We start from the raw sequence: 16,365 nt of genomic DNA, 5'->3' as shown, positions 1-16,365 counted from the left end.
AGGAGTGTATGTCAAAAATTATCATTGTGCAAAAAGTATAGAAACAAAAAAGTTTTGTGTAGAGAAACATATAGAAGCATGTGCCTGTGAACTTAAATTAAATAAAGGCACATTTATAATTGTAACTGTATATAAGTCCCCATCAGGAAATTTTCATCTATTTCTGAAAAATTTGGACTCCTTGTTGTGCTATCTGTCAGACAGGGGGAAGCAAATTATTATTTGTAGGGATTTCAATGTAGATTCTCTGAAAGAGGGTAATAGGAAAAATGACCTTGAAGTATTACTCGGTTCTTTCAATTTGACACCCGTTATTGATTTTCCTACTCGGGTGGTAAAGGATTGCAGCTCACTGATAGATAACTTCTTTGTAGACCAAGATAAGTTTAACCAGATAAATGCTCAGCCTGTTGAGAATGGTCTTTCTGATCATGGTGCACAGCTAGTTACAATATATGACATAGCTCCATTCAGCAATACTAAACAGTCCTCCAAAGTAGTACGTTCAGTCAACGATTTAACAATTGCAAATTTCAGGGAAAGCCTACAGCAGTTAGACTGGGATGAGGTGTACCGTGAACCTGATGCCAATTTAAAATATAATTTATTTCATGACTTTTTGTAAATGCATTTGAAAACTGCTTCCCCAAGAACATAGTTAAATATACTCACAAGAAACCTTGTAACAAACCATGGCTTACTAAGGGTATAAAAATATCTTGTAACCGGAAAAGGGAAATGTATCTGACAGCAAGAAAGAGTAGTGACCCAGAAACGTTCAAACATTATAAAAACTACTGTGTTATATTAAGAAAAGTTATTAAAAAATCCCGGAGTATGTGTATCGTGTCTGAAATCAGCAACTCTTATAATAAAATTAAAACAATTTGGAATATTATTAAAAGAGAAACAGGTCAACCAAGAGCAGAGGAAGACAGTATTACCATAAAACTGAATGAAAACTTTACGAACAAAAAGTCAGAAGTTGAAAATATTTTTAATAATCATTTTCTAAATGTTGTGGATATAGTAGGATCCAGGCGTTCATTAGAATATGCTAGGATGTTAATGGAAGAGGCCATACCTATGCAATTTGATACAATTGAAATCTCACCCACTTCTCCCTCTGAAATTGGGAAAATAATAAACTTGCTTAAAAGCAAAAACTCACATGGAATTGATGGCATTTCCAGCAAAATACTAAAAGCTTGTTCTCGACAGGCAAGTAAGATTCTCAGCCACCTGTATAATAGCTCTCTGGAACAGGGCATTTTTCCTGATAGACTGAAATATGCTATTGTTATACCTTTGCATAAAAAGGGGGATAGATCTGATGTCAACAATTACCGTCCAATCTCCCTTCTAACAGCTTTATCCAAAATTTTTGAGAAAGTAATGTATTCAAGAGTAGCTTCACATATCTGTAAAAATGAAGTACTAACAAATAGTCAGTATGGTTTCCAGAAAGGTTTTTCAACAGAAAATGCCATATATGCTTTCACCAATCAAATTTTGAATGATCTGAATAACCGAACACCACCCATTGGGATTTTTTGTGATCTCTCAAAGGCTTTTGATTGTGTAAATCATGAAATTCTGCTAGACAAGCTCAAGTATTGTGGCATGAGTGGGACAGTGCACAAATGGTTTAATTCGTACCTAACTGGAAGAGTGCAGACAGTTGAAATAAGTAGTTCTCATAACATGCAAAGATCAGCACATTCCTCAAACTGGGGAACTATCAAGAATGGGGTTCAACAAGGGTCAGTCTTGGGTCCTTTGTTGTTCTTAATATACACTCCTGGAAATGGAAAAAAGAACACATTGACACCGGTGTGTCAGACCCACCATACTTGCTCCGGACACTGCGAGAGGGCTGTACAAGCAATGATCACACGTACGGCACAGCGGACACACCAGGAACCGCGGTGTTGGCCGTCGAATGGCGCTAGCTGCGCAGCATTTGTGCACCGCCGCCGTCAGTGTCAGCCTGTTTGCCGTGGCATACGGAGCTCCATCGCAGTCTTTAACACTGGTAGCATGCCGCGACAGCGTGGACGTGAACCGTATGTGCAGTTGACGGACTTTGAGCGATGGCGTATAGTGGGCATGCGGGAGACCGGGTGGACGTACCGCCGAATTGCTCAACACGTGGGGCGTGAGGTCTCCACAGTACATCGATGTTGTCGCCAGTGGTCGGCGGAAGGTGCACGTGCCCGTCGACCTGGGACCGGACCGCAGCGACGCACGGATGCACGCCAAGACCGTAGGATCCTACGCAGTGCCGTAGGGGACCGCACCGCCACTTCCCAGCAAATTAGGGACACTGTTGCTCCTGGGGTATCGGCGAGGACCATTCGAAACCGTGTCCATGAAGCTGGGCTACGGTCCCGCACACCGTTAGGCCGTCTTCCGCTCACGCCCCAACATCGTGCAGCCCGCCTCCAGTGGTGTCGCGACAGGCGTGAATGGAGGGACGAATGGAGACGTGCCGTCTTCAGCGATGAGAGTCGCTTCTTCCTTGGTGCCAATGATGGTCGTATGCGTGTTTGGCGCCGTGCAGGTGAGCGCCACAATCAGGACTGCATACGACCGAGGCACACAGGGCCAACACCCGGCATCATGGTGTGGGGAGCGATCTCCTACACTGGCCGTACACCACTGGTGATCGTCGAGGGGACACTGAATAGTGCACGGTACATCCAAACCGTCATCGAACCCATCGTTCTACCATTCCTAGACCGGCAAGGGAACTTGCTGTTCCAACAGGACAATGCACGTCCGCATGTATCCCGTGCCACCCAACGTGCTCTAGAAGGAGTAAGTCAACTACCCTGGCCAGCAAGATCTCCGGATCTGTCCCCCATTGAGCATGTTTGGGACTGGATGAAGCGTCGTCTCACGCGGTCTGCACGTCCAGCACGAACGCTGGTCCAACTGAGGCGCCAGGTGGAAATGCAATGGCAAGCCGTTCCACAGGACTACATCCAGCATCTCTACGATCGTCTCCATGGGAGAATAGCAGCCTGCATTGCTGCGAAAGGTGGATATACACTGTACTAGTGCCGACATTGTGCATGCTCTGTTGCCTGTGTCTATGTGCCTGTGATTCTGTCAGTGTGATCATGTGATGTATCGGACCCCAGGAATTTGTCAATAAAGTTTCCCCTTCGTGGGACAATGAATTCACGGTGTTCTTATTTCAATTTCCAGGAGTGTATATTAATGACTTGCCATTCTATATTCATGAAGAGGCTGATGACACAAGTATAGTAATCACACCTGACAAACAAGAATTAACTGATGAAATTGTCAATACTGTCTTTCAGAAAATTACTAAGTGGTTCCTAGTAAACGGACTCTCACAGAATTTTGATAAGACACAGTACATACAGTTCTGTACAGTGAATGGTATGACGCCATTAATAAATATAGACCTTAATCAGAAGCATATAGCTAAGGTAGAATATTCCAAATTTTTAGGTGTGTCAATTGATGAGAGATTAAATTGGAAGAAACACATTGATGATCTGCTGAAACGTTTGAGTTCAGCTGCTTATGGTATTAGGGTTATTGCAAATTTTGGTGATAAACATCTTAGTAAATTAACTTACTACGCCTATTTTCACTCATTGCTTTCATATGGCATCATATTTTGGGGTAATTCACCACTGAGGAATAAAGTATTTATTGCACAAAAGCGTGTAATCAGAATAATAGCTGGAGTCCACCCAAGATCATCCTGCAGACATTTATTTAAGGATCTAGGGATATTCACAGTAGCTTCTCAGTATATATACTCTCTTATGAAATTTGTTATTAACAACCAAACCCAATTCAAAAGTAATAGCAGTGTGCATAACTACAATACTAGGAGAAAGGATGATCTTCACTATTCAAGATTAAATCTAACTTTGGCACAGAAAGGGGTGAATTATGCTGGCACTAAAGTCTTTGGTCACTTACCAAATAGTATCAAAAGTCTGACAGATAACCAACAAGTATTTAAGAAGAAATTAAAAGAATTTCTGAATTACAACTCCTTCTACTCCATAGAGGAATTTTTAGATATAAATTAAGAAAAAAAAGATTAAAAAATAAAAGATAAAAAAATAAAAAAAATAAACAACACAAAAAATAAACAAGTTGTTAAATTAACTTAATTATGTCATGTATTGGAAAATTTGACTCGTTCCACATCATTACGAAATATCGTATTCATGATCCATGGAACTAGTATTAATCTAATCTAACATGAGTTAGCACAAATAAAAAAAGGTACTGTTAACTTATCGGTGAAAAAAAAAATAAAAATAAAAACATTTGTAGGGTATCGCAGCATATGGAAATGGACGAGCCTGTAGCAATGAGGAACGCTTCCAAACAACTCTATTAAGGTGATGACCTCTACATTTAATCCCATGTTCCACAGTGACAAGCAGCAGATATCCGGTGTTCTCTCGAGGTTCCCTCCATCTCAACGGAGTGGGGTCAGTCAATCATTACACGGTAATCAACAGCGCACCCAGTGGACGATCGGGATAGGAAGGACGCCGTTGATATGGAGCAATGTAATGTAATACACACCGCAGTTGATAGCGAGATGAATTTTAGCAATTTCACCCAGAAATCGGAGAGAGAAATATCCACCACATTCTGCAATCTGTGTAGAAACAGATCGAGCTGAGTTAAGTCTATAGGAGCGTGTTTTGACCGCTCGGTGGAAGTGGGAACATGTTGTCGTAGCTCCGCCACCCATGTACGATGTGTAAGGTCAGCGTCAAATGAAGCCTGCTCCTGCAACACGACAACAGTATGAACAGTTATGGTGGTGTTTCTTGCTCGGAAAATCAACATCGAAGCAGAGCCGCATTTCGGACACCATTTCTGCCTGAAAGCGTAACACTATCAGCGACCGTGTGTGCCTGTAGGCTCAAGACCGCTTCTTATGCAAGGTGATGGTAACATAGGCGTTATGATCGCGTTTTTTTAATAGTGTGGTCCTTACGCGAAATGTATGTTGTGGGTTGTAGAATTCCTCTGTGGGTAACTTCAGATGTCATTTCTCAATAGTGTTCCTCGGAGAGAACATTGTGTTCCCTCCATGGATTCCCAGTTGTCCCACTTGGCGAGTGTAGTCCGACTGCTGAAAAAAAATTACTCACCATACAAAGTGACTCTCATGATCAATTTAATTAAATAACCTATCAAATTGATATCAATGACGTACCGCCTGGTGGGTGGAAGCCATGGCTATGGCATCACGGAATGATTCTTGACAAGCGTTTCTTTTTTCTTTTTTTTCGTTGCGGCGATATCTTTTAACGAAATTTCAATCTCCCACCTACACAGAGCGAGACAGACCCTCACGATTTGTTACCTAAACGATAGCATGATATAGCATTGCATTGGTAAAAGGGTACCTGTCATAGTGTACAAAACAGCTGCGTTCTCTTGAATTGTAGCTTCTTGATGTCAAACGTTAAATGAATGTGGTTTTTTCCCGACATGTATGCACATGGCGTGAAAGATTGTCTGAAATATTTGTAATACACACGTGAATAGGAGTTTATTTGCAGTCACTGAACGCGAGAGACGCTCTCGGGTCGTGTAATTTGTTCCAGAAAACTGGAAGAAATTGCTTAATATAGATTTTTTGCTTTGGAGTTTAAATTCTTGCTTTTTCTTAACTCTGATGACGGTTTCGAAATAATGAATACATTCTGCAGTGATCAGTAGTTCTCGTAGCAAAATAGTCGAAGATTTTTTTCCTGATTTTATGCAGGGTGGGCATGTCTCTGCTGATCATATGTGATCAGTGGCTGTACACTTCGCTGGCAGTCACAAAATAATGAGATGGGACTGCAGTCGAACGTAAAAACTATAACGATTTTGCTCATAAAACTAAAAGAAAATGGACTTTACCTATTTTCGCGGAAAGAGGTCATTTATTATGGTCGCAAATGTGTTTTGCTTTTGCAGATAGATGCGTTGGTGTCAAATCAGTTGTTCTCCATCGCCGAATGGTGGGCTGCTACGGGCGAGGGGGAAGGGGGGGGGGGGGGAGGCGGCGTGTCTACTGTTGTGGTCGCCGGACGCAGCCGCTCTCTGTCCGGGGGCGAGACAGCGTGTGGGGGCTCTGTTGCTGTATTTCAAACAAGAAGCAAATTTTAGAAAAGGGGTAAGACAAGGATGTGCTCTCTCTCCTCTTATAATGCGTACATCCAGGAAACTATAGACCAAGTTCGAGAAACTACTGAGGTGGGAATCAAAATTAATGGGCAGAAGATAGACATGCTACGTTATGCAGATGATATTGCTATAGTCACGGACCCAAAAGAAGATCTAGAGGAAGTCCTCAGAACAATGGAAAAAACTCTATGCAATCAGTATGGAATGAGAATAAACAAGAAAAAGGCTAAAGTGATGGTATGCAATACAGGAGCAGAAAATGAACCTCTGAGAATGAGAATTGGAAGAGAGGAGCTGGAAGTGATAGAGGAATTTACTTACCTGGGAAGCAAAATCACAAGGGATGGTAGAAGCCGGAAAGAAATTGCGAGCAGAATACAAAAGGCCAAAATTGCATTTAATCGGAGAAGGAACTTACTCACCAGCAACAACATCAGTCTGAAAATAAGAAAACGTGTCATGAAAGGTTTCTTTTGGAGTGTGGCCCTATATGGATGTGAAACTTGTACAATTGGAAGAGAAGAGAGAAGACGGCTAGAGGCCCTGAAGATATGGTGCTATAGAACGATGATGAAGATCAGCTGGAGAGACAAAGTAACAAATGAAGAGGTGCTTAGAAGAGTACAGGAAACCAGATCTCTGTGGAGGCACATCCAAACAAGAAGAGACAAACTTGTAGGGTACATCCTACGACACAGCAACATCATTGGAACAATAGCAGAAGGAGCTATTGAGGGAAAGAATCGGCGGGGTCGACCAAGGATATCATACAAGCAACAGATCATGAATGACGTTGGATGTAACACATACGTGGAAATGAAAAGGAAGACAGACAGAAGAGAGGAATGGCGTTCTGCTGCAAACCAACCTCAGGGTTGAACACTAAAACAAAGAAGAAGTTGCACTTGTGGCAGTCATCCTTTTATCTCCCATTGTTCAGTTGACTATACACGCTGCTGTGTTGGTGTAGGAGGCGGCGGCCAGATGTTGGAAAGCCGAGTTTTGCGGGCCATCTGGACCATTCTCCGGATGGGTGGGGTTAGGTTACTTAATTTCCCTTTTGTATTGTCGAGGACCGTCGCCTTCGTGGCGGCCAGATGGTGGCAGCAAAGGGCGGACAGTGGCCTGCCCACACCGCGAGGCGGTCGAGGGAGCAGCTAGCTGTTTGAAGGAACATGTGTCCCCCATGTAGGTGGATGGAGGGAGGGAGGAAGGTGGCCTCGAGTTTGGGCAGTTTGTGGACGCCAATTGAGGAGAATGACCATTCAACTACCTCCTCCTCTGCAGTCTTTTAGGATGACGGTTTTCCCCAGTACATGTGCTGCATTGTAAGCCGTTCATTATGAGCGCTGGTTTTTTCACGAGAATTTCGAAGTGTAATTCGAACTGTGAAGCATTTTTTTCCATCAGTTGTGGTAGCGTGTATTGGCTGCAGGATGGTTTTTGAGCAGACATCTGAAGCGAACTCTGACGTCAAACAACGATAGATACTGTATGCTTACAGGTAATACACTTTTTAAACTCCTCTCTGACCGACACCAGCATCTCGTCAGTTGCATGTATTTCCCGCCAAAAAGAATAAAGACAGTACCTTACACCCCAGCCTTTTTCACACCAGCTTGTACGTGTAGGGTAGAGTTTGAGTGTGTCTGTCGCTAGTTTCGATTGGTATTGCGAAATTTTTTCCCAGCAGGATAACACCAGTTGTATGGTATCATCAGCCTGTGAGCTGTATTGCGCATTTTTGCCATTCTTGTGTAGCGCTATGCATATAGTTGTGTAATTAGGATCGATCTTTGTGATTAATTACATAATTAGGATCGATCTTTGCGTCAGTTTCCCAACAAAATAAATAAAGTACACTAACCAACCTTCCTCTCCTGCATCTGGACAGCTTCCATGTGTTGGCGGGGGGGAGCACTTGGGCTTTCCATCCAGTAGAATCAGGGTTCGATTCCCAGAAAGGGCACTGCCATTTGTAATTTCCCTTTATTTCCAAGCACTTTTGGTGGTTTAATTGTGTTAGGAGGGTGCACTTGGACTTCCACCCAGAAGGACCAGGGTTTGAGTCCCGGAAAGGGAACCACCAATTTTAATTTCCCGTCGATTCCCGGGTGGGGTGGAATGTCAGTACGGCCCTGGGACAAAGAAATTCCCAAGAAAATTCGAAATTTCCACCAATAGGGTAATTTTGGGGGGTGGGGGAGGAGGGAGGGTGTGGAGGGGATGAGGCACAAGTGCAGCTGAGAAAACACATGACATCATCTGGTGGCGGGGGTGGTTGTGGTCTGGGGCGGGGGTATGGGTGGGGGTTGCGGTGATTAATTGACCAATTTAATTAATTTGCATATCAATTTGATATCAATAGAGGAGTTGTAACCCCACTACCCTACTACTGGTGGGGAGATGAAATGTCGCAAAGAGAATGACTGTAACGCTTCCATTAAAATTCGAGATATTTCTCTCCAGAACAGACCTAGATATAAACCTTTGACGTAAGATGGTAGACCTGATCCGTACTTATACACCGTTCTAAATGACGGACGTTAAACAAGCCAACAGCGAGGAAGATCGAGGCCTTTGAAATGTGAATTTACCGCAGAATGCTTAAAATACCGTCGACAGCAAGAATAAGCGAACAGAGAAGTGTTGTGAAAATTACGTAAACGGCGAGAGATCTCAACAAAGGTTTTAAAAAAGGCAAAAAAAAGTGCGTAGAAGCGACATATCTTACGGAGCATCAAATATATACCTCTAGAGTTGATCATATAAGGCAAGATCGAGGGTAAAAGAAGAAAAGGGCGTAGAAGAATATCTCAGTTTGTTAACAAAAGGCAGTGAATATGGTACTACAGTTCATAGAATAAAGAGCCGTCTGGTCGCCAACATCCATTAATGGATAGGAAGAATAAGAAGAAGGAGAAAAAGAAGAAGAAGATCTCTCTGGGTGACGGCCGGCATGCTACTGAGGCCTTTGACTTGTGTCTCGGCAGCAGACACTGTTAGAATCAGTGTAGCGGGTGAATAGGAAGAGGTAGGTTAGGACCGACGCTGCGCTAGGAGTGGCAACGAGAGTTGTACGCTGTTAGGTAAACGCAAGAAGCGTGAAGAAGAGGAAAAGGCCAACACACACCACGCAACAGCAGACTCGCTGACGGACGCTGAGGAGCGCTTACCGTTTGTGACAACAGCCGTTACGGCCAGCAGCAGCAGCAGAGGCAGAGGCGGTGCGTGGGGCGCCATGTCGCAGAGTGTGCGGACCGCGACCGCCGCCCACGCCGCCCCCGCCCGCCGCCTGCCGTGGTGTCGCGTGTCGCTGATAGCCGCCGCCGCTACGCCCCCTGCCGCCGCCGCCGCCGCCGCCGTTCGCCGGAACTCACAGGCGGCCTGCTGTGCCGCTCACTGGCGCGGGTCGCACGAAATACACTACTGGCCATTAAAATTGCTACACCACGAAGATGACGTGCTACAGACGCGAAATTTAACCGACAAGAAGAAGACGCTGTGATATGCAAATGATTAGCTTTTCAGAGCATTCACACAAGGTTGGCGTCGGTGGCGACACCTACAACGTGCTGACATGAGGAAAGTTTCCAACCGATTTCTCATACACAAACAGCGGTTGACCGACGTTGCCTGGTGAAACGTTGTTGTGATGCCTCGTGTAAGGAGCAGAAATGCGTACCATCACGTTTCCGACTTTGATAAAGGTCGGATTGTAGCCTATCGCGATCGCGGTTTATCGTATCGCGACATTGCTGCTCGCGTTGGTCGAGATCCAGTGACTGTTAGCAGAATATGGAATCGGTGGGTTCAGGAGGGTAATACGTAACGCTGTGCTGGATCGCAACGGCCTCGTATCACTAGCAGTCGAGATGACAGGCATCTTATCCCCATGGCTGTAACGGATCGTGCAGCCACGTCTCGATCCCTGAGTCAACAGTTGGGGACGTTTGCAAGACAACAACCATCTGCACGAACAGTTCGACGACGTTTGCAGCAGCACGGACTATCAGCTCGGAGACCGTGGCTGCGATTACCCTTGACGCTGCATCACAGACAGGAGCGCCTGCGATGGCGTACTCAACGATGAACCTTGGTGCACGAATGGCAAAACGTCATTTTTTCGGATGAATCCAGGTTCTGTTTACAGCATCGTGACGGTCGCATCAGTGTTTGGCGACATCGCGGTGAACGCCCACTGGAAGCGTGTATTCGTCATCGCCATACTGGCGTATCACCCGGCGTGATGGTATGTGGTGCCATTGGTTACACGTCTCGGTCACCTCTTGTTCGCATTGACGGCACTTTGAACAGTGGACGTTACATTTCAGATGTGTTACGACCCGTCCCTCTACCCTTCATTCGATCCCTGGGAAACCCTACATTTCAGCAGGATAATGCACGACCGCATGTTGCAGGTCCCGTACGAGCCTTTCTGGATACAGGAAATGTGCGACTGCTGGCCTGGCCAATACATTCTCCAGATCTCTCACCAACTGAAAACGTCTGGTCAATGGTGGCCGAGCAACTGGCCCGCCACAATACGCCAGTCACTACTCGTGATGAACTGTGGTATCGTGTTGAAGCTGCATGGGCAGCTGTACCTGTACACGCAATCCAAGCTCTGTTTGACTCAATGACCAGGCGTATCAAGGCCGTTATTACGGCCAGAGGTGGTTGTTCTGGGTACTGATTTCTCAGGATCTATGCACCCAAATTGCGTGAAAATGTGATCACATGACAGCTCTAGTATAATATATTTGTCTAATGAATACCCGTTTATCAGCTGCATTTCTTTTTGTGCAGCAATTTTAATGACCAGTAGTGTAAATTCACATCAGCTTCCACGGCCCTCCCTTACGGCTGTTACATCGTAGACCATCTGTTACTGAGGAGCGAGTGTTCCACCAGACTCCTCGTACCGTTTCGTTGCCGCCTCAAACGTTTCGTTACTCGCTTGTCTCCTCCCCGAACGCAGTTCGCGCACAACTCGACAGTTTTCACACATCTCCAATTCGCTATCTTTTGCTATCTCGTTTTGTTAACCGCCTGTCGTCATCTCTGCAGCAAATGCCGGGATGGTTCCTTTGAAAGGGCACGGCCGATTTCCTTCCCCATCCTTCCCTCACCCGAGCTTGTGCTCCGTCTCTAAGACCTCGTTGTCGACGGGACGTTAAACACTAATCTCCTCCTCCTCTCCTCCTCATCTCTGCACGTTCGTACCGATCCGTTGATTTTCGTACGCTTTCAATTCCTCAATTCTCAGTAGAACAAGTAGATAGTGACAAGGAGTATGGAATACACTGTGTCCCTCACCACGTTTTCCTATCCTGCGTACAGTTCATGGTAGACTCGGCCGCAGTCGGCGGTAATCGTAATCTTCGAGAACCTTCGCTTCACAAGCTACCAGTTTCCACCGTACGGGAAATCACCGGTTTACTGACAGCCCACAGCGCTAGCATATTCAGAACTGGGTCCGAATAGGACTCGAGCAGCGGCAGTTGGTGTAGCGGACGACGCCCGAGTCCTGCTCGTGACGAGTGTGACAGTTCGTAGCTGACATTCCGCCTCCCGCTTATAACACTACCGTCTGCTATACCATAACCTTAAAGTTGGAGGCAGTTCGTATAGTGAAATTATTTTTATTCAAGCAATTATAGTATTAAAGAAGCAGAGCAGTGTCACCCTCTGAGAGGAATTTTGTTATGTTGACCGTGTTGTACCTAACGGAGGTGGCTTATCGGAAGTGAAAGTCAAAATTACGTAAATATTTAAACAGTAGCGAGTAATATTTTACCTGAAACTTCCTGGCAGATTAAAACTGTGTGCCGGACCGAACCTCGAACTCGGGACCTTTGCCTTTTGCGGGCAAGTGCTCACCAACTTTTTTTTAATCTCATTTTGTTCGTTTTCGTTCGTTGCATCTGCTCGGGGCGGACGTCGCAAGACACCCGTTTCAGTTCGTCGTTGATCCATTAACTCAGTTTTTTTATTACAGACGGTAGCTAACCCTCTGACCGAACACGTTGAGTTACCGTGCCGGCTATGCTTTTGTTCGTTGCATCTGTTCGGCGCGGACGTCGTAAGGCATCCGTTTAAGTTCGTTGTTGATCGATTAACTCAGGGCAGCTAACCCTCTGACCGAACACGCTGAGTTACCGTGCCGGCTATGCTTTTGTTCGTTGCATCTGTACGGCGCGGACGTCGTAAGACATCCGTTTAAGTTCGTTGTTGATCGATTAACTCAGTTTTTTTATTACAGAGGGCAGCTAACCCTCTGACCGAACACGCTGAGTTACCTTACTGGCACCAACTGAGCTACCCAAGCACGACTCACGCCCTGTCCTCACAGCTTTACTTCTGCCAGTACCTCGTCTCCTACATTCCAAACTTTACAGAAGCTCTCCTGAGAACCTTGCAAAAGTAGCACTCCTGAAAGAAAGGATATTGCGGAGACATGGCTTAGCCACAGCCTGGGGGGATGTTTCCAGAATGAGATTTTCACTCTGCAGGGGAGTGTGCGCTGATATGAAACTTCCTGGCAGATTAAAACTGTGTGCCGGTCCGAGACTCGAACTCGGGACCTTTGCCTTTCGCGGGGAAGTTCTCGGTCCGGTACACAGTTTTAATCTGTCAGGAAGTTTCATATCAGCGCACACTCCCCTGCAGAGTGAAAATCTCACTCTGGAAACATCCCCCAGGCTGTGGCTAAGCCATGTCTCCGCAATATCCTTTCTTTCAGGAGTGCTAGTTCTGCAAGGTTCGCAGGAGAGCTTCTGTAAATTTTGGAAAGGTAGGAGACGAGGTGCTGGCAGAAGTAAAGCTGTGAGGACGGGGCGTGAGTCGTGCTTGGGTAGCTCAGTTGGTAGAGCACTTGCCCGCGAAAGGCAAAGGTCCCGAGTTCGAATCTCGGTCCGGCACACAGTTTTAATCTGCCAGGAAGTTTCATATCAGCGCACACTCCGCTGCAGAGTGAAAATCTTATTTATGGGAATATTTTACCTATCTACACTGTTCAAAGAATAAAGAAAACGGTCGCCAGCCTAATTAGGCAAGAGAATGGTTGACATTCTTGTTTAAGAAAACAGGTATGAGTAACTGTAACGGACAAACACAACCTATACTTTGCCACACGCAAGTGCTATGAACTCTGGCACATGAAATACAGTATGTTCACGTTAAGGTTGGAGCTACCAGATCAGAACAAACTATCTGCATAAATATAACATATAACAAAACACACTATTACCTTGAGGACTTAGTCAAACTGAATGGTCTCAGTAACGTTACTATTAACATTCACTGTAGAATCGTAAATTGGACATAGGTTTAACTTTTCAAACAAATTCCTATCTGACATGAAACATGGATATGGTCCACAGGAAATTTAGTTACTGTGCATAGATTAAGTCTTTCGCTACTAAAAACCTTTCTACTAAGAATGAAATTTAAATGGAATTCACTAACAGATTACTTCTCACTGTCTTTTGAATAAAGAAATTATGTTTTTCATATATAGTGGTCTTTCTACTAATCGTTATCTAGCTTGAGCACAATAAACAAACTGTGGATCCTGTTACACCATTAATATGCACTTTTAACACACAAAAGGAGCCCAATATTGTACAGAATTTGACTTGAATAGCAAGAGTAATTGAAACTTGCTATAATTAAGTAACTTTGTGCATTTGAATCTACTTTCAGTGGAGGGAGGCCCTTAATCTTGACCACTGTAGCAGAGCATACTAAACACACTTTCAATACACTAAAGAAACAAGCCCTTAACCAGTATGAACATGTAACCTTCAACAGTATTAGTTCTCAACTCTTACTGTAGTAGGACACAACTTGATGTGGTTATAAGACAATAGCTCACCTTTGGTTGATTTTCAGCAGACTGCACTGTGATCATTTACTAAGCAAAACTTTATAAGCCTCAGTTTTGAGAACTTTCACTTTAGAAGTTGGCAACAAAATTTTGATAAGCAGTTTTAATAGAAAATTTATTTTCAGTAAGCATTATTTACTATATTACTCAGTTCTGCTAAAACACTGAGCTTTAATGTTCTTTCAATAAGGACACTCGGTAATCACTTTAGCATGGGAAGGACCCTACGTGGTTGAGTGACTAGGGATAAAAAAATCAAGGTAGGTATAAGAGTTTGAGTATAAGTTACCTTATATTTGTGCACACTAAAACATCCAATGAGCTGATCCTTCACCATAAATTTCTACTAATCCTTGGTTCCTTTTCAGTGATTGCGCAATGTGGTGGCGATTGCATGTTGGTAGGTGGATTTGCAGGTAGAATTGCTGGACTCTGTCTTTTCTTGGTGGCGATGATAGATATCAATTCCAAAATAGTTCCAGCTCTTTATCCATCCATCCGAGGCATTGGAAAGCGGCACGGAAAGCCTCTCTCGGCACCAGCACAATATGCAACTTTTACATGAGCAGTTGACAGTTTGGTAGCTCGTCCCGACTGACTCTTTGTTCCACCTTTCTATCCATGCCAACCACGTTTTGCGCGCCCTACACAGTTCCGTTCCCGATGGGAACCGCACCACCTTTTACATACAAAATAACTAAGAACCCTAAGTGAACGTCAGCAGTTTACATAACAGCAACCATACATATTAAATAAAACAGAACAATCGCACATATTGACATTTCTACAAAAAATTATTCACCCAAATTCCAAATATATACAGTAAGTTTTGTCTCCCTCCAAATGAGACAAAGAATTTAAATGATATATACACTACATTGCATAGAATCAAACAATGACATCAAAGATTTACACAGAAAAGAGTAACCACTCTCATGGTATCGATTCAATCCAGCAATATTTACAGAAACTCAACGACGTAACGCTAAACAAAACAAAAGGCAAAATAAATCGTACAGCATTAGAGCTATGGTGTGACACGCTCTGTGTCGGTAGCCACGCAGACGTCACAGGGAAGGCCCTGTATCATTAAAACGCACAGTCAAAAGGTGCCAGCAAAACGTGTCGAAAAGAAACTATCGTGGTGGTATGCTGTTTGTAATGTAGCTCTTTCTAAGACTGGATGTTTCAAACCACACCACACTCAGACGAAGTTAGTGTAAGACCGTGTGTACAAGTGTCTCTTCGGAATAAGAACGTGACTAAGTAAAACAGATTCAGTAAAACATTTCACATGTCTGCTAGCTTTAATAACTCGTAATAAGATTTTTTAATATTTGATAAACTAAGTGCCATCATTTCAGATGAAACTTCGTATACATTTGTTTTATTCGCAGTCACAAAATAATGATTTTCGAGAAATCTGTTTAAGTTGCAGCCCACCTGTCCCATCCCCGATAACCGAGCCTCGAATGTGCTAGACAGCGTTTCTAGCAGGGCTACGGCGAGCTGCCGGAGTCCCACTGCTGTCTTCCGGATACCGCACACTGAGACGACGAATGTCATGACATACCTCCTTACACTGGTCCGTCTTCCTTTCGCCCAGCATAGTGCAGCACGGACTCAAATAGTCGTTGGAAGTCCCCTGCAGAAATACTGAGCCGTGCTGTCTCTATATCCGACCGTAACTGCGAAAGTGTTGTCGTTGCAGGATTTTGTGCTCGAACTGATGTCTCGATCCCGTCCCATAAACTATCGATGGGACTCATCGCGGGCGAACTGCGTGGCAATATCATTCGCTCCAAGTGCCTTGAATGTTCTTCAAACCAACCGCGAACAATACGCTATTTTCCTACGTTAAAAATATGGTTCTGATTGTTGTTATTCGAAGTGATTATAACATTCTCGCGTCCGTCGGTCGTCTTAATCTAATTTATTATTTACTTCAGAAATTGATTGGTAGTGGTGATTGTTTCCAACTTAGGCCTTAATCAAAATGATATTTCATTCAATTTTGATTTACAATATACTAATTTCCTCGGCCAGTCAGTTCACTTTAAAGCAAAAAATTTTTAGGTATTAATTACAATTGCGGCCTGCGTTAACCATTGCAATGTAGTCGGAGTCCTGGCTCTGGCTCTCGGCTGTTGTACTGAAAATGAGAATCTTAAAGCTACTTATTTTCTGCAACGTCGGGCGGCTGTGGAGAAAAATGTATATTATGTTAATAGCGGACGAGTTTTCCGCTTGCGCTAATTTTTATAAGTTAATATCGCCACGTA

At 44.2% G+C, this 16,365-nt stretch overlaps 1 protein-coding gene across 1 annotated transcript in view; it reads right to left on the bottom strand.

Annotated features, from left to right (window-relative positions):
• The window catches only part of LOC126263237 (5-hydroxytryptamine receptor 3A-like), a 245,169-nt gene that overhangs the window by 175,984 nt on the left and 52,820 nt on the right, over window positions 1–16,365 (bottom strand). Inside the window, exon 3 of the mRNA XM_049960321.1 lies at window positions 9,369–9,579. Within this exon, the coding sequence (XP_049816278.1) occupies window positions 9,369–9,579 (211 nt within the window). The remainder of the gene's footprint in view (window positions 1–9,368; window positions 9,580–16,365) is intronic.

Source organism: Schistocerca nitens, chromosome 6, assembly GCF_023898315.1.
Source record: "Schistocerca nitens isolate TAMUIC-IGC-003100 chromosome 6, iqSchNite1.1, whole genome shotgun sequence".
NCBI lineage: Eukaryota > Metazoa > Arthropoda > Insecta > Orthoptera > Acrididae > Schistocerca > Schistocerca nitens.
Note: the sequence above shows the minus strand (reverse complement) of the source record. Positions and strands in the feature narration are given on the sequence as shown.